At 44.4% G+C, this 17,812-nt stretch overlaps 2 protein-coding genes and 1 long non-coding RNA gene across 6 annotated transcripts in view; 1 reads left to right on the top strand and 2 right to left on the bottom strand.

Moving 5' to 3' along the window:
- Positions 1-2,849: 2,849 nt before the first annotated feature.
- Positions 2,850-17,812, bottom strand: part of LOC307215298 — a 28,627-nt gene continuing 13,664 nt past the window's right edge. The window contains exon 2 of the long non-coding RNA XR_013838440.1: positions 2,850-3,234. This is a non-coding gene — a long non-coding RNA (uncharacterized lncRNA). The remainder of the gene's footprint in view (positions 3,235-17,812) is intronic.
- LOC307215293 (uncharacterized protein C3orf85) lies at positions 5,824-12,214 on the bottom strand. The gene is made up of 4 exons (XM_079974475.1): positions 12,053-12,214; positions 9,171-9,304; positions 8,058-8,143; positions 5,824-7,193 (listed from the first exon to the last, which is right to left on the bottom strand). The coding sequence occupies exons 1-4, from the start codon at positions 12,099-12,101 to the stop codon at positions 7,076-7,078; spliced, it is 387 nt and encodes a 128-aa protein (XP_079830601.1). The 5' UTR covers positions 12,102-12,214; the 3' UTR covers positions 5,824-7,075.
- The window catches only part of MORC1 (MORC family CW-type zinc finger 1), a 52,868-nt gene continuing 48,545 nt past the window's right edge, over positions 13,490-17,812 (top strand). For 3 of the 4 annotated variants that reach the window (XM_079974359.1, XM_079974361.1, XM_079974358.1), the window contains exon 1: positions 13,490-13,788. In XM_079974359.1, coding sequence (XP_079830485.1) covers positions 13,718-13,788 — 71 coding nt within the window. In that variant the 5' untranslated portion in view covers positions 13,490-13,717. The remainder of the gene's footprint in view (positions 13,789-17,812) is intronic. The other variant, XM_079974360.1, reaches the window with a different exon arrangement.

Here is a 17,812-nt window from a genome sequence, read left to right as displayed (position 1 = left end):
CATAAACAATGCCTGGGCAGCATCACAGCATTTGTAACTCAACTTAGAGCTCTACTTGCCAGGGGTATGTGCAAGGAGCATAGCTCAGTGCTAGAGCCTTGTGTGCTGAAGGTCGCAGGTTCGATCCCTGGCGTGTCTAGGCAGGATTGGGAAAGCCCCCATCTGAAATCCTGGAGAGCTTCTGCCAGTCAGAGTAGTCTATATTGAGCTAGATGAGCCATTGTCTCAGTATAAGGCAGCTTCCTGTATTCCTATGATATGTGCCTCTTGTAATTTCCAGTCTGTCAATAGAAAGTTCTAGGACTTCTTATATTCAGCCCAGCTGTGTTTGCTTTATTGCACAACTGACTTGCCATTAATTCCTTGTTTAATTATGCTTAGCGGAATTTTGACTTTTGCCCTGTAGTTTTAATTGTTGGATGCAGCAAAACACACACGTTTTCTTTCCTGCTTCCTTCTGCCTTTTTGTGGATGCAGAAAGCAGCTGGGCTAGTTCCATGTGACTGCAAATAATTAAGAGCATGTCAAAGCACACCAATTAATCTCAAGGAAGAATCTCGGCGGCTGTTGTGTTTATGGGGCATCCCCCTCCCTCCCGTATCCATTTCTAAGCTGCCCTGCATCCCATTTAATCTAGTTATTTTTCCTTTTACTGAAGATGCTCCTTGTACAAACACATGGAGTTTCTTGTTTTAAATGCATGGCACTTCATCATGGTTTTGCAACGGTTTGGAGCAAATAATGTTGTTCTGTAGATGCTGGATCCTATGCTAATGAGAAGACAAATGGCCTGCACTGGAATAGCAAGAAGTCTGTGATAGGAGAAAAAAATATTATTAAAGAATGTTGTCTCTTTCTTGTAGAGAAAAGGCAAAAACAGGCTTACCGTAAATAGCAGGCAAGAAAACATTAAGCTATCCTTAACTTTCCCCTTTTGACTACTTTTCTAAAAGTCCAAAACTGAGCACAAAATTTCACCTAAGGTTGGTCCGAACAGAACTACATCATCACATCAGCAGTGATTATGGCCTTTGTTGCAATAACATAATGCAATGCATGTACATAGTTTAGTTAGGACCACACCATATGCACAGAACGTTGCTTTAACTAACTTAGTTGGTCTTTAAGGTGCTACTGGAAGGAATTTTTTTATTTTGTTTTGACTATGGCAGACCAACACGGCTACCTATCTGTAGCTTTAAACTAAGTGAGAGTATTGGTCCATCTGTCTAGTTAGACTAGATTCCTCCTTTCTTGTTCCAACTGGCATTGGGAACTGAGTGCTTTTAATGAAGGGGCTGGTGCTGTTTTTATTGTAATGATTTGTGTGGCTTTAACAGAATTTCACATGTGCAATTATATGTGTATATAAATATATAGTTTTAATTCTATCAATGTTTTTGTTTTTTAAGATTGTTCCTCCCCCCCCCCCGTTTTTTAGCTGTTCTTATTTTTATTTGTAAGCCACCTTGAGTCCCTTTTGATGGCAGTATATAAATAAATATATAATCATAATAATAATGTATATAAAATAGCTTTAAAAAGTTGGATGCAAATTTGACTTCCTTCAGAGGCAACCTGTAATCTACAGAGGCTGAAGAGAGGAGGGGAAGATCAAATGACTGAAGTAAGCATGGGACGCGGGTGGTGCTGTGGTCTAAACCACTAAGCCTCTTGGGCTTGCAGATCAGAAGGTCGGAGGTTCAAATCCCCGCGACGGGGTGAGCTCCTGTTGCTCTGTCCCAGCTTCTGCCAACCTAGCAGTTTGAAAGCTTGCCAGTGCAAGTAAACAAATAGATACCGCTGTGGTGGGAAGATAAATGGCGTTTCCGTGCACTCTGGTTTCCGTCACAGTGTTCCATTGTGCCAGAAGTGGTTTAGTCATGCTGGCCACATGACCCAGAAAGCTGTCTGTGGACAAATGCCGGCTCACTTGGCCTGAAAGCAAGATGAGTGTCACAATCCCATAGTTGCCTTTGACTGGACTTAACTGTCCAGGGGTCCTTTACCTTTTTTTTTTTACCTTTCACTTCACCGCAAACATGATGATGGCACTCTCCCATATTATCTGACAGAGGCCATGTTTGAGTCCACGGAATGTCCACTGCTGCCTGAGCAAAACACAGACGATCAGGGCCATAGTCATTTTGTTTGTAGCCCAGTGTACTAACACACCAGAGCCAGATATCATTTCTAGTTGGGAACGTGGAGAAACTGCTCCAATAACTAAACATCAGCTGGGCCTGGAAGTCCTGGAAACACATCCTTGAGGCTCTTGCTCCTCCCTCCATAAGCCAGGAAGGTAAGTGAGCATGACAGTAATTGAATGCATAGAGAGGCTGGAGTAGAATAACTATGTCAAATGCCGCCACTGTTGACATATTGGGCACCTTTGCAATTTGGCTCAGGTTGCAACACAGACAGGCGGCATGTCCCCCTCCTTGGAAGTGTTGGGCCACAGAGTTTTAAATGCATAATTAATGTGGCAATGAAGAACACGCTATCTATACTATTAAAATTTATCGTGGTATTACTTGCAAAGATGAATTCCTAACAAGTTGTGGCCTGAGCTGTAAAAAAATTAAAGGGTTTTTTCCGCCCCTTCCCTGCAACCGGCTCTATAATAGAAAGCACTGTGTAATTTATCTCAATATTATTTTATTAGCACTTTTTAATTGCTCTGGCAGATAAGTAGCAGTGGCTATTATCTTAGCAAAACATTTGTATTAATAATGTCACATCAGTTGCGGGGATTGCTGTAGAATATTTCACCCATATTAACAGTCGCTTCGAGACTCAAAGCCTATTTTTCCTGCGTGACAAGTATTAAAGAGAGGGCTGTAATAATATGCCTTTGCTGTCAGGCTTCCTTGACAGAAATAATACACATTTATCAAGTTTTGCTGCAAAAAATAAAATAAAAATGCATGTACATTACAAATTCCCAAATTATCAGATTCTTCTTTTTTCCTCGGTCATAATTTATATCCCCGATTGACACGATCATTTAACATGGAACAAATCGCCATAAGGAGGCTTTTCCTTGGCATTCTTAGGTGGCCAGACTTATTTTACAACCTTTCCCCTTTCATCACATAGATTTGGATACAGATACTGTACAGTAATGGATGGTGTGCTGGCATTCAGCTGCAGCCACAATTTAGTATTGATGATGATGATGATGATGATGATATTTGATTCGTTCTTTCCTCCTCTGTGTATGCATTTGTGTATCTTTCTATTAGAGGGTATGGGGGGGGGGGCGCTCACCTGACCTCCAGTCAGTTACCCTACTACTGCTTCCTGGGAGGCAGAAGGGGAGAGGGGAGGTGGCAGTGAGGTCGACATGGTGCCAACCATGTTTGGTTTAACAATCCTTCTCCCCAGGGAAGGAGCCAGCAGTGGTGGAGGGGGAGATGATGGTGTTGGATGAACAGATCTGGTCTATTTTATGTTCGCTGTTCATAGAAGTAATCCTAAATTAGCTTTTACCTGATTGTTTTTATTGCTATTGTGGATATTTAACCTTGCTTGGGGAGGGACTATATTATACTACTGTTTTACTGTATTTTATTATATTTTATTGCTTTCTAATTTTTGTTGTTAGCTTGGTGGAAAATCAAGATACAAATTTAACCAATATAGTAAGCAAATAAATAAATGGAAAAAAAATATTATTTTTATTTAGTACTAACATATCCAGCAACTTCTAGAAAATCACAGCTTTCCCTCTGGCATGGATGCTAATCCTGAACTATTTCTTGGGCATTAGACTGCAGGGGTTTTTCCTTACAGTACTGAAATTCATAGCAGAATATTCCTGGGCAAGTGCACATTCTAACTTGAATGCCACTACTGAGCTCTGAACATGAAATTGAGAGATTCAGATTCAAAATCCTATTGGACCACAAAGCAAGTTAGAGACTGGATATTTCTTCTAATTGTGGATTAGACATTGTTGCTTTAAAGCAGAGCTGTGGAACCTACGGCCCACCAGATGCTGTTGAACTCCAACACCTATCAACCCCAGTCAGCATGGCCAATGGTCAGGGATGGATGGGAGATGTAGTCCCAACATCTGATGGGCCACAGGTTCACCAGCCCTGCTTTAGAGTATCGACTCTGGGGTGTGGGGCAGGATTTGTGGAAGTCCTCCCAATGGAACGAACAAGCAAAGAGAAAGAACAGATAGGCATAGCAAGTGACATTAAGGAGACTTTATACAAATAATTGCACTGGAAAGTGAAGAGTGGTTCTTTCACAAGATAACGAGACAGGAACATGCATAAATGCATTATTTATATTGAACATATGATTGGTAGAGCAGTTATGTGCTACTCTGCAACCTCAATCCGATGATCTAATTTGTCACTGCTGTTCCAATGCTATTTCAAATGATATATATTCTGCTGCATGGTGTCTTTTTTCAGGGAACAGTGAAATTTGTTATAAGATAGATAAACTCAGGTTGCGCTTCTGCAGGACTCTTGGCACAAGGCCTAATCACTGCAGGAGAGAGTCAGAGATTAAACACGCAAGCACCATTTCTGGGCAAATCAATTACCATTGGGGGGAAAACTCCCATTGGTGCCACTGGAAGCCATTTTCGCCCTAGGGCTAATGGCTACATCTCTGAGGCTGGAGCTAGACAGAAACAGGCTGCCATTTTTCTCCTTCCCTGTCCCTGCGCAATGTTTAGGGATAGTGTACACATAATGCAACATCACTGTGTTGTGACTTTCCACATTCACATGGAGGTGTGTGTGTGTTATAGAATGGATAGGAAAACCAGCACATGTGGAGCATCAGAGGACAAAGGTGCCAGTGCCAGGCTTTTGGGTAGGAATAGGATGCCTTTAGTAAGCCCACTTTTCCTGCAGTTGCTGCTGCTCATTTGCTTGCCAGACCTTTGGACTGCCAATTGGCATGGTTGCTCAGAGCAAAAGGGCAAGGCAAGTGGAAGCTTCTACCTTCCTGTCATTGCTCACTTCCATAGTGTGTGTGACAACAAAAAAGATGAAGAGGAGCAGGTCAGGGAGCTCCATGGATTAGCAGATTGTTGAGTTGTGGACCTCAGCAGGCACACAAGAATGAACCCCCACACTGGTCCTGTGGAACATTATGGGGAAGGAGTGGGAGGGATGAGAGCTGAAATTTTGGCCCTCATCTGTTGCTGTATCTAGTTTTTGCCTTGGATATAACAAATCCTTCAGGTTTCACTTCTAGTTTCACCTGAAGGAGCATCTCCACTCCCATTGTTCAGTCCAGACACTGAGGTCCAGCTCCAAGTGCCTTCTGGTGTTTCCCTCACTGAAAGAAGTGAGGTTACAGGGAACCAGGCAGAGGGCCTTCTCAGCAGTGACGCCCACCCTGAGGAATGGTCTCCCATCAGATGTCAAGAACAACACAACTTTTAGAAGACATCTGAAGGCAACCCTATATTGGGAAGTTTTTAATGTTTGACATTTTATTAAGATTTTATATGTGCTGGAAGCTGCCCAGAGTGGCTGGGGAAACCCAGTCAGGTGGGCAGGGTATAAATATTATTATTATTATTATTATTATTACTTGTGAAAGCAAATTACATAGCTTAACTATGTGCGGTGTGAAGAAGCACTTTTTATCATTGTCCTGTGGAAAGGTGGGCAGCCAGCATGCTTTCAAACACAGAAGCAAAGGGAATGCTGAGCCTGACTCAAAGCTAAAGCTGACAAACATTACAGCCCACTTCACAAAACTTGACTCACTCACATCCAGACACATCCATCACATTAGAAAAGAGAGGCAAAATTATGGTTAATAAAGGAAGGCACTTGTCTGTGCTTTGATTTTTTAGGACAAAGTTTATTAGTGGTCCATTGAAATTAACAGCAACTCTCAAGTAGGTTATTTAGGGGAAATGTTACAGAACTGCTGTCTGAATATTTGACATGGAAGCTGAAATAGTAAATACAGGAAGAAGGAAAGACAAGGCAAACAAAAGAAGGAAGCAATACAAAAGTGGTGATTGCGGGTAGGAAGAGATGGCAGAGAGATGGTAAGAATCACTTCCTGAAGATACAAGAAGAATGGGATCATTTAACACCCGTCCTAAAATACCTACATTGACTCCCAGTACATTTCTGAGCTCAATTCACAGTGTTGGTGCTGACCTTTAAAGTCCTAAATGGCCTCAGCCCAGTATACCTGAAGGGGCATCTGCACCCCCATCGTTCAGCCTGGACACTGAGGTCCAGCTCCTAGGGCCTTCTGGTGGCTCCCTCATTGAGGAAACTGAAGTTACAGGAAACCAGGAAGAGGACCTTCTTGGTAGTGGTGCCCACCTTTTGGAACGGGCTCCTGTCAGATGTCAAAGCGATAAACAATTATGTGATATTCCGTAGACATCTGAAGGCAACTCTGTATCAGGAAGCTTTTAATGTTTGATGTTTTGTTGTGTTCTTTTATATTCTGTTGGATGTGTGGAATACAATAGGGTTTAGCAGCTCTAGACCTACAGCCTGAGGCAAACAAGAGCTGTACAAGAGATGAATAGGCACCTCTTGGGCACCTCCTATGCGTCTGAGAAAGATGGATGGCTTCCTGATGGATTCTGCTCTTGTTATTTTAATCCAGGCATAGGCAAACTCGGCCCTCCAGGTGCTTTGGGACTACAATTCCCATCATCCCTGACCACTGGTCCTGCTAGTTAGGGATCATGGGAGTTGTAGGCCAAAAACATACGGAGGACCGAGTTTGCCTATGCCTGTTTTAATCCAAGTCTTTCTGAAGAGGTTTCTGTTGACTCAAAGGATGCCAAATATCCATTAGATAGTACAATTTGTCTGAGATGTTGATCTTACAGTTTAGAGTCAAGCTGACATAAGCAGTGCACTAAACTCTGAATGGAGGAATTGGATCAATGTCTGGTTCCACTATAACAATGTGGGGTTTACTTCTCCTCTGCTGAAGATTTGCTTCCGATTGCCACAACACATCCATATGAGAGTTAATTTGGTCCCTGTGAAAAGAATTTCCATTGGATAGTACAGTTCATCTGAGGTGTTGACAGTCAAGTTGGCATAAGCAATGGACTTTATGGACAATAAGGGTCAGTGATTGGTTCAGGTATAATAACGTGGCGTTTACGTTTCTGCTGCTGAAGATGCGCTCCCGATTCCCGTAACAGATCCATGTAAGAGTTAATGTGGTCCCTGTAATCAGAATTTCTTTGTCAGACTCCTGCAAAAGGTTTAGCATGGAAACATTTGCTTTTCTCCCCTACAGCCCCAGGCAAACCCTCAAAATCTCCTCCAGAGGGTTGTGGGACCCTCTAGAGCACATTTTGTGAGTGCAGAAGGAAAGGAGAGGAAGTGGAAGTCCCATGGAATGAATGCAGCACTGTTCATGCAGTGTTGGATACAACCTGTGATCTGCATAAGACTAACCCACACTCATTGGTCCATCTACCTCAGTACTGTCAAGACTGACTGGCTGCAATTTTCTGGGGGTTTCAGATTGGCGCCTTGCCCTGACCCACCTGGAGACGCCGAGGATTGAACCTTGGCTCTTTCACATCCAAAGCACATGCTCTACCATTGAGCTATGTTCCTTTCCTTTGTACATGCACAAGTCTAGAGTAAATGGGATGGCTTGAGCCTGTGGGATAGCTCCGTTTGTAGAGCATGAAACTCTTAAGCTAAGGGTCGTGGGTTCGAGCCCCACCTTGGGCAAAAAGATTCCTTGCATTGCAGAGGGTTAGACTAGATGACTCTTGTGGTCCCTTCCAACTCTATCTATCGATCTATCTATCAATCAATCAATCATCTATATCATCTATCTATCTATCTATCATCTATCTATATCTACCATCTATCTATCAAGTCTAAGGAACACACAGAGAGAATTGTAAGCTGGCTCACCTAGGCCAATGATGTCAGCAGTAACTCACAAACGATGCAAATTTCTTTCAGGCATTTTATATCCTGCCTTTGAATTTAAGATGCATGCACTTCACTGAATGCAGTAGGTTCAGAGATTCCTTCACATAGACTGAATTTCACACACATGCAAATTACCTGGCTGTATCAGTATCAAATGTGACAGATCCCAAATCCATGTAGTACTGTGCTGACATCCTCAGCGATGTCCAGTATTCGCTGGCCTGGTGAAAACAGATGATTAACGCCAGAAGCAAGAACCCACCCTCAGGAATCAGATTCCCCCCTCCTCCAGGAATGGGAAAGCAGTTAACGGCCCCCTCCCACAACTTTGCTGCTACAATCAATTCACAGCCTGCTCTGCCCTCAAGTGTGTTTCCCTGGGGGGGGGGGGGCGGATAACCCAACACTCAACAGAAACACTGGATTACATGGCACAATTGTCATTCACTTCACTCCCTCACTCACACACCAGTAATATTAGCATAGCAATGTTAAAGTACTTGCATTCTTAATGTAACCAACCCTTTCTCAACCACGATACCTCATGCATTATGGAGACTGTCCCTTTGCCCATTAAAAATAAGTCCCAGAGTTGTGAGATCCAGATCTCAAACAATATTAACGGACAAACTAAAAACCCACGTATGAGAGTGTCAAACAGACAAGAAAATCAGTACCTCTCAATCCACCTGGTATAGTTTCATTATATATGTAACATCAATAGAAGATGGTTTTAAGCCTCCCAAAACTCGTGGCAATTTGTGGAATAATACCTTTGTTTAAAAACTGAAATGACTTAAAAGTTAAATGTAATTAAATAGAGGTTAGGTGCTTTTGGGGGAGGGCATTTGGGGGCATTCACAATGTGAATAATGGACACACATTATTTGACGGGGAAAGGTGGTGAGATCCTGCTGTCAGGTTTCAACCCTGACCTACTGTATACATTAGATTCTGTCTGTAAAGGTCTGCCATGTCTGCATAGACCTGGGAACCCTTGACAGGCATTCTAACAAGTTGAGGGGGGATACTTCTCCCCCAGACCCATTCACATTTGAAACCCACATTTCTGAACCCCTAAAAAGGGCTACTGTTGCCTCTTTTTTTTTGACAGAGAAATCCACACAGAACCCACACCACCCACAAAATCTGCAAGTGAGCAATGCAAATCCTCTGCCTCCCCCCCCCCAAAACAACACTGACCTTCTCTCAAAGCTCTACCATGAAATCTTAGAAAATTGTGAATACCTGTTCTGCCACAGTCATACCCCAGCCATTTTGGGGGCTAGCTGGATCCCAATAGCCTGAAAAAGGTGCTTGTCTCCTAAGTCGTAAGAACTCATTGGCTTCTTCCTCAGAGACAAATGGTAGTCCCCAAACCCCTGAAATGGCAAAGGCACAGCAATCACAGTCATGGATTAACAGAACATGAAGATTTCATACATACGGGCAGGAATTTAACATGGCGTCATGGTGATCATTCCATCAGAAAAGTTGTCAACTGTCCAGATACAAGAATTCCCCCTCTTCTCCCCGCATGCTCTGTTCTGGGGACAGCAAGGAGAGAGGGGGGGGACCCTGTTGCACCAGCTGAAGTCCTTCCACTACAGCAGGAGTCTGCAACCTTTAAGACAAAAAGAGCCACTTGGACCCGTTTCCGAAGGGGGAAAAAACTGGGAGCCGCAAAACCGGGAAGGTGACGTCGGGACGGTGCATGACTAACGCACGCACCGCCCCCATGCGACGTCACAGCCAGTACAGCGCCCGCCACAGTGGGGAGTGTCAGGGCGCACAATGCGCCTCCTCCCCTCGCTAGTATCCGCCCCGGAGCCGCGGCAAAGGTGTAAAAGAGCCACATGCGGCTCCAGAGCCGCGGGTTGCAGACCCCTGCACTAGAGCAATGTTTCCCAAAGTTGGGTCTTCAGCTGTTTTTGGACTACAATTCCCATCATCCCTGACCACTGGTCTTGCTAGTTAGGAATGATGGGATTTGTAGTCCAAAAGCAGCCAGAGATCCATGTTTGGGAAGCACTGCACTAGAGGGACTAGTTAGCTGAATCTCTCCCATGATCAATGCACTGATTAATACTCTACATTAACGAAGCAGTTAAATTAGATTTCACAGTGATGTTTTAACATCAAACTTTGAAAAGCCAAGGCATTGAAAACCAGCACATTAAAGTGCACTAAGGGCAAATCACTGCAATGAAGTTGAGTGATTTAAACTGCCTGGATAGCTTCCGATGTGAATCTGCACAAAGGGCTCGCCCAAACATCTGCTCATCCCATGCCCAGAAATCACAGTTCTGAGGGGCTTTCTGCTTGACCTGTGCTTTCCAGGCGCAGGTCCAAGCAGTTTTCCTCCTGCCCCACCCGTTTCCCAGGGGAAACCCACTCTTTAGTGCTAAATCGGAGCAAACGTTAATCCAGAGAAAACTCAGAATTGCTGCTTGCTTCAATTGAGCGCTTAAGAGCAGTTTTCCAGTCTGGGGAAAGCAGCATGGGAGGTGTTGGTTAAGGCACATGTATCCATACGCAACGTATGTGTTCTGATACCAACACATGTAGAATTTTTCTCCCACTTATTTGTATTTACCTACTCCATGTAACCCCAGGAGCATAGCAGGAAGCAAAGCCAACTGAATGAAGATGCTTTGCAGGATCTGTGCTGTGGGTTTGTGGAGATCCTAGGCCCATATCCATCCCCCCTTCCCCCTTGACTACTTCAAACTGCGGAACTGCCTCCGTTACAGGTGCTACACAATACTTGCTCCACACTTGTAAGAAATCGGTATTTTAGTGTGGCAGCATCTGTCCTTTGGAACTCCCTGCCTATTGAAATCAGATCAGCGCCTTCACTGTACTCTTTCCTGAATCTGCTTGTTCAGGTACGTCTATCCATGCGTTCTTTTCCCTTTTAGCCACTGTTGACTTCAATTGTCTTTTGTATATTTTTAAATACCTGTTTTTATTGATAATTTTTAATGTTGTATGTTAGGTTTCTGTAAAATGCTCAGAGGCATTCTCACAATCAAGCTGTATATACGTTCTGTGAAGCAAATAAACAAAACAATGGACCCAGCTACAAGAATAATAATAATAATAATAATAATAATAATAATAAATTTTATTTATACCCCGCCCTCCCCGGCTCAGGGCGGCTAACATCAATAAATTTTCAGCAAAAATATAGTAAGAAAAAAGAAAAAAAAATTAAATACGGGTTAAAATGCAATTTAAAATGCAGAGAGGAAGAAAAACTTTCCTATGTCCACTTTTCCCACGCCCAACATTGTTTTACATACCTGCAGCGTGTGTCCCCTTATTTGCCTCGTTTCTAAGCTAAACAGCCACAAATGTTGTATGCTTCCTCACAGGGACGTTCCTCCAAACCCTTGACCATTTGGGTTGCCCTGTTCTGCTCCTTTTCCAACATCCTCTTTGAGGTGTGGCAGCCAGAGCTGTACTCAGGGTTCCAAGTGTGGCTGCACCACCAATTTCTATAACAGAGTCATGACTTTGGCATGCTGTGTCTCGAACTGTGGCGGACTTAAGAATCTTTACAGATTCTTAAGCAGAAGCTGGATGTCTACCTGGCAGGAATGCTAAAGCAGCAGATGTCCTGAATCACTGGGTAGGTGAGGCTGTATTAGCTTTTAAGAACCCTTTCCAACACTGCCGTTCTAATGTTACTAAGTGCAACATACAAAAGAGCTCAGCAACACTTCTTCATTCTGACCACAGAAGTATTTCAATTAAAAGATAATGCTTTGCCGGCATTACAGGATGCCACATGAAAATGAAATCTGCTTTTAAGTTCCTCCACGGCTCTTTTTCTACATGCTCTCTTATACTCTCCCACAGAAAGTGAATCTGGAGGGCTGAAGGGCACTTCAGAGGCGCAACCAGTTTTTAATGTTTGGTTTTTTATCGTGTTTTTAATATTCTGTTGGGAGCCGCCCAGAATGGCTGGGGAAACCCAGCCAGATGGGCAGGGTACAAATAATAAATTATTATAATTATTATTATTATTCGCATAACTGTAAATTCCTTCACCGATCTTTGTCTATTCTTTTTAATCCACAACTAGGGTTGATTAATCATTTCGACACCAGAGCCTAAAAGCTTACCTGTAAGCAATACAGCACATGTAGCAACTTGAAGCACGGAGGCAGACATGGTGTATATTCTTCGACAACCTTTCCAGCAGAGTATATAACCCTCAAACCCAGGTATTTTATGTACTCGAGATCCCCTTCGCTTTATCAATCATTTACTATGTCCATCGGAAGAGTTCTGCAGGCAGAGGGCAGGGTCCACTGTTGCATTGACATGTTTCCCCGACCTCTTTCTAACCTTTGGACTTTTTACATGGAAGTTTTGATATAACTCAGACGTGTCCCCTTTCCCCTCCCCCTCCCCCTCCCGAACTTACCCACTAAATTTTGAGTACCAGCAGTGGCGTAGCATGGGTTGTCAGCACCCGGGGCAAGGCAAGTAATTTGCACCCCCTAACCCATGGATTTGCGCCCCCTAACCCGTGGATTTGCGCCCCCTAACCCTAACCCCCAGATGTTGTGCCCGGTGTGGCCGGCCCCCCCCTGCACCCCCCACGCGACGCCACTGAGTACCAGCAATATCAAATATGCTCCATTTTGGGGGCTGCATTATGAACTGGTGAAGTTACCTTATACTGCAAGAGTCCTGTCTATGGTTTGGTGCATGCACTTAAGACCACTAAATAATCAAATATTCCACATATGTCCAATAAGATCTTCCACTGTGAGTTCAGTTCCCCAAAGCCTGCCAGAATGAAGCTGTATTCCTCTGCAGCAAGGAGAGAGATAGTCTAGCCTTCCTGTTTAGGGGAGCTTCTGATGTTTGATGTATTATTGGGAGCCGCCCAGTGGCTGGGGAAACCCAGTCAGATGGGTGGGGTACAAATAATAAATTATTATTATCCCTAACAAGAGAGTTCCAAAATCCGGGAGCACTGCAGCCACCAAGAAAGCAGACTTTTTGGACTTTTTTTTTTTTTAAAAAAAAAAATGCAAATGCTTTTAAGTTGCTTGTTTCGAGAATGTTTCTGCTTATCGTGTTTTGCTTTTAAATCACGTATCTGTACGCCGCTCCGGGCTCCTTACAGAGCCACGGTGGGATATAAAATTCCACAAATAAACAAACACGCCAGGACATTTGCTTTGTACATCCGCTGCTCCTCACTGGCCTCAAACAGGTGAACGCAGAGATAGAAAGACTGAATACCATCTCTCTCTCTTTTTTCCTTCCATTTTGGTATATTCATATATATGTAACTTCGGATTATTTCTTTGATTTGGGGGTTGCAGTTCCTGCAGGAGAAGGCTAGGAAAGGTCTCCCTCCTGTGGAAGGAAAGCTCAGAAAGAGCAGGTAGGGAAAAGCGATCCTGGGCTCAGGTGCTGCTTGCGCCCTTTCCAAGCGCATCTGCTTGGTCCGCGTGATGGACCACTTTGGCCGTTGGCCTGAACCATCTGGGCTCTTCTGTTAAGCTAGGCTGGCTTCTCCTTTCCCCGAAGGCAGCCTCTCTCTCTCCCTGGGGCGTTTTCCGTGCTTTAGCCTCTTGCTGGCTCCTTGGCTTTCCCCGATCGCCTTCAGCTTTATCACCAGGTGGTCTTAGCCGGAAGGGCGTCGCCACCCTCCTCCTTCCTAAACCCCCAAGTCTCGCCTTGGGCCCTAGAGGTGCGTCGTCGCACGCTGACCACAAGGGGGCGCCCTGCGACTGCGTCTGGGCCCGTGCGCTCCAGGCCCCGCGGCGATGGCCGACGCTGCGCGTTACAGCGCTCTTTGCAGGGCAGGGTTGAGGCTAGAGTACCTGTATGCAAACTCGTAAGTGGAGCGACCTTTGCTTTTCCAGTTTCGTTTTATGCAGGCCAAATGCATTGGCTGTTGGCTTCACCAAGGCATGGGCAGGAGGGGGGCGGGCAGGAGGGGGGTGGTCCAGCAGCTGCAAAGGAATTTTGCATTTCCTATAGCGGGACATGCTTCTAAAAAATAGGTCCAAATTTGGAGGGGTTTGCTTTTTTGAAAAACGAAAAGGAAGAGTGAAAAAACTCTCCAAAAGGGTAGAGGAGATCATTTGGAAAGGCCTCTGCCTTTCCCAGGTGGGATGCATGTTCTAAATGGCAGGAATGACGTGTATTTTTTGGCATTAAAACTTCTTCCATACTGAAATGAGGGTTGGGTCAAGAAAAAGTAAAAGTAAAGCACACTTAAAAATAATAATGAGGCAATACCAACTTGATGCTCCAAAAATAAAAAGCATATGTGTTGTACTGTGCCCTGGAGACTTTGGCTAAATTCAATGTTTGTTTTATAAAAGCTCTGTGCAAAGCATTTTGAGCACTTAGAAGAATGGGAAAGAAACACCTTACTATCTAGCCCTCTGTTTTATTACACCCGGTCCTTTTTTCTGGGAGGGACGCATACCCCTAAACATTTTGTGAATTAAGTTTGGCCTCATTGAGGGGCAGTATTTCAATATGAGTTGGAAAATGAGAGTACCCCTAAACATTTTTTTAAAGAAAAAACCAACAACCAGTGATTACTGTACATCTAAATGTTCTGGAAGCAGCATACCAAGTCAGAGCACTAGTCTACCTAGCTCAGCATTTAACACATTGGCCAGCAGCACCTGTGTAGGATTTGGTGGCATTTCTCCCAACTCTACCTGCAGACGCCAGGGATTGAACCAGTGGACCTTATGCATGCAAGGCAAATGCTCTGCCACTGAGCTACCATTCTTTCCCTGGGAAGGGGACAAGTCTTGTGCATCCCAGCCAAGTTTTTAAAAGACATTTGAGCCCCTAAGGGGGCTCTCTGGAGCTCTTTGTGTGTGTCTGCTTGGAGCTACCTTGCCACCAGGCTTGCTGTGTTTCGAGAGGACCGTGTGAGAGCTCTTAGGAAGAGGGGAAGGTCCAACTGGGTGAAGCATGCGGCCAAATCCTAGGCCAGAGGTTGGGGAACCTGTGGCCACCCAGATGTTGTTAGGCCAAAGCTCCTATGAGCCTCAGCTAACCCACCCAGCTGTCAGGAGTTATGAGCGTTGTCGTCTCACAACTTCCAGAGCGCAGTCCCATTCCCTAGGCTTTGACTGAGAAGAAAAGCCATCTTGAGCCCCACTTTTGCTTCCAAGTAAATGGGCACAGCCAGCCGGTCTGAAGCAGGCTCATTAGGAAGCAGAATCCCCTGATTTGCTCCAAGTGCGTATGAAGAAGTGAAGCAGAAAAATTGTGCATGGAGTCCCTACAATAAAGGCAACATGGAGGGTAAGGATCCTGGAAAGGCCCTGCAATAATTTCTACACCTTGTTTCACCTTGCCCAAAGTCCCAGTGGCTGCACATCCTCCTTTAGAACAAAATTGCAGCCCAATCCTGCTCATAAATAAAGTGCAGTTGAGTATATCAGTGGAGGTTTCATGCATGTAAGCATGTACAGGGTTCCACAGGCCGTGGGTGCACCATATTGTTGTTGAATTTGCAGTGTCCCAAGCACAGCGGAATGATGAGGAGTACGTGCCACATACTCTATATTACTTTATTTACACTTCAAAGCTGGTAGATTACAAACAACATCTTGCCTCTGCCGGAGCAGAGAAAGCATCCTCTCTCCTCTAAAGCACGGAGAGAACACAGTGAAAAACAGGAAACCAGTGTACGTCACATCCAGTCTCCTTTCCCGTGGGAAAACCCAACAGCACAGACTGTGGAATGTAAACACCTGTCTCGTGACAAGCACTTCGCTGCACAGTGAAGAGAGCAGAAACCAACAATTGTACCTTTAAAGCACATTCAAAAGCACATCATTTCCTCCAAAGAATTCTGGGCACTGTAGTTTGTTAAGTGTTGCTGGGAATTGCAACTCGGGGACGGGTATGAATTCCCCTTGTTGAGAATGGTGGTTTCGAAACTCCCAAGGCAACATCCTTTCCCTCTTCCCAGCCCTCTTGGTCCAGTAGAGGTGAGCTCATAATAGGAGTCACCAGTCCAAAGATTTTGTCAGGGGTAGCAGGCTGCAATCCTATACACATCCTCAAACATTCCTGTGAGCAAGTCCTGTTGAATTCAGGGGGGATTTGTTCTGAATAGACACCTATAGGATTGCACCGTTAACATACTAGAGCAAGGAAAACAAAGGCAGTGTGTACACATTACCATTTATTCTGGTTCCAGCACAGTCCCATAGTGGCGGACACATGACATCAGCCATAGTCCATATTTATCCTGTAGCTCTTTGAGAAATGCTTCTGTTTGGGGCGTTTCCCCTTAAACCAGCTTCCGTCTGATTTGAAAACGCAAGTCTCGTGCCCTTCACAGCTAAGATGAGGTGTGGACGTTTGAGGCAGCTGTTGCACATGCACAGATGACAGTTTTGTTAATAGGAGTTCGGGGGAGTTACACACAGGGGGAAACGGAACATACATCAGGTGATGGCATTCTTGTCTCCTCTCTGGTATGTTCAGCCAATGTGCAAGGGGGGGGGGGAGAACCTCACTGTGTTTTAAGCCACTGGTGTATACAAAGCCAAAGACCCTGTCTTGCAGCACCTTAAAGATCAACACATTTATTGCACTGAAGTTCTGCGTCTTTATTTATTGCATTACAAGATGACTCATAAAATAAATTCCCTCTGCTGTAGCTTCTGCTATAAATAAATACGTTAGTTTTTATGGGGCCACGTGGCTCTTTGTTCTTGTTCAATATATACAGCACCCATGCAGGGAAAGACTAAGGATGGATTTATTTTCCCACAGCAAAGAGCAGTTCCCACCAAGCAGAATAAAAAAAAAATCCCACATGCAGTCATTTCAGAACCAATTAAAATCGAATCTGATGTTACACGTTGGTGCCCCTGAAGAGGTACAACAGCATCCCACAAATATCTCCTGCGATATGAGGTTCATAACCATTATTTATTGATTACCCCAATCGAGGCAAGCCAAGTTCACCGTGCCGACATGTGTTTTATATATACTGTAGATTAAAGTGTTTTGGCAGGGCTGGCTTAAGAAAATGCCACCCTAAGCACGGCTTCTATCTATCAGTAGCATTTATATGCAGGTCATCATAATGTTGGGGAGGGGGGGGGGGAAATGGCCTTGGCTGTTTTACAGCTCCCAGTGCAGTAACTACATGTTACTATTTCCTGTCTATATCTTCAGCCTTTGTTCATCTTTACATGGAAATTAGTACTGTAAATGCTAACATGCCACACCGGGTCCTAAATCTGTCTGTGTTTCTTTCTTTCTTTTGGAAAGGGCCCTATAACTCAGTGGCAGAACACATGCTTTGCATGCAGAGGTCCCAGATGCAATCCCTGGCATCTCCTGGTAGGATGAAACTTTGGAGAGTCACTGTCAATCAGTGTAGACAATATAGAACTAGATGCATCACTGATCCGATACAGTACAAGGCATCTTCCAGTGTTCCTGTGTTCTTTCTGCCTCCTTCAAACTTGTGGAAAAGGGGAGTTGTTTGCACAACTTCGGTTGCAGGCCTAATTTGTAATGGCCTGCCATTTGAATTCTATTTTTTCCTTGTCACTTGTGTGCAGACATTTGTTTTGGTGACTCCAGACACAACCACAGAGTTGATTTCTGCCCAGCAATTTCTGCAGCCCTCTTCAGATGTTATGACGTTCACTTTCTGAGAGGTGTTTCGCTTCCCAGTTTCACTCCCACAGACTTCCTATACTGAGCAGGTCAGGAAGGTCAGAAGGAGAATTGTAAGCACATTCAGCTGAATACACTTACAAACATTGGGAGCACTGTGGAGTCAGGTTTCCCAAACAAGAGGAATCTGTGACATGCAGTCTGCGATGGCCCAGAGAGCAAGGCCTGCATGAGAGTTTGTA

Source organism: Podarcis cretensis (genome assembly GCF_951804945.1).
Source record: "Podarcis cretensis genome assembly, chromosome: 4".
NCBI lineage: Eukaryota > Metazoa > Chordata > Lepidosauria > Squamata > Lacertidae > Podarcis > Podarcis cretensis.
The sequence above is the reverse complement of the archived record's forward strand: the minus strand, read 5'-3'. Positions and strand labels throughout refer to the sequence as shown.

Coding starts and splice junctions, on each gene's coding strand:
- LOC307215293 (XM_079974475.1), bottom strand. CDS start 12,101: ATGTCTGCCTCCGTGCTTCAAGTTGCTACATGTGCTGTATTGCTTACA. Junction 8,144..9,170: donor GTATGACTGTGGCAGAACAG/GTATTCACAATT, acceptor TGTTTTCACCAG/GCCAGCGAATACTGGACATC. Junction 7,194..8,057: donor TTTGATACTGATACAGCCAG/GTAATTTGCATG, acceptor TTCTGATTACAG/GGACCACATTAACTCTTACA.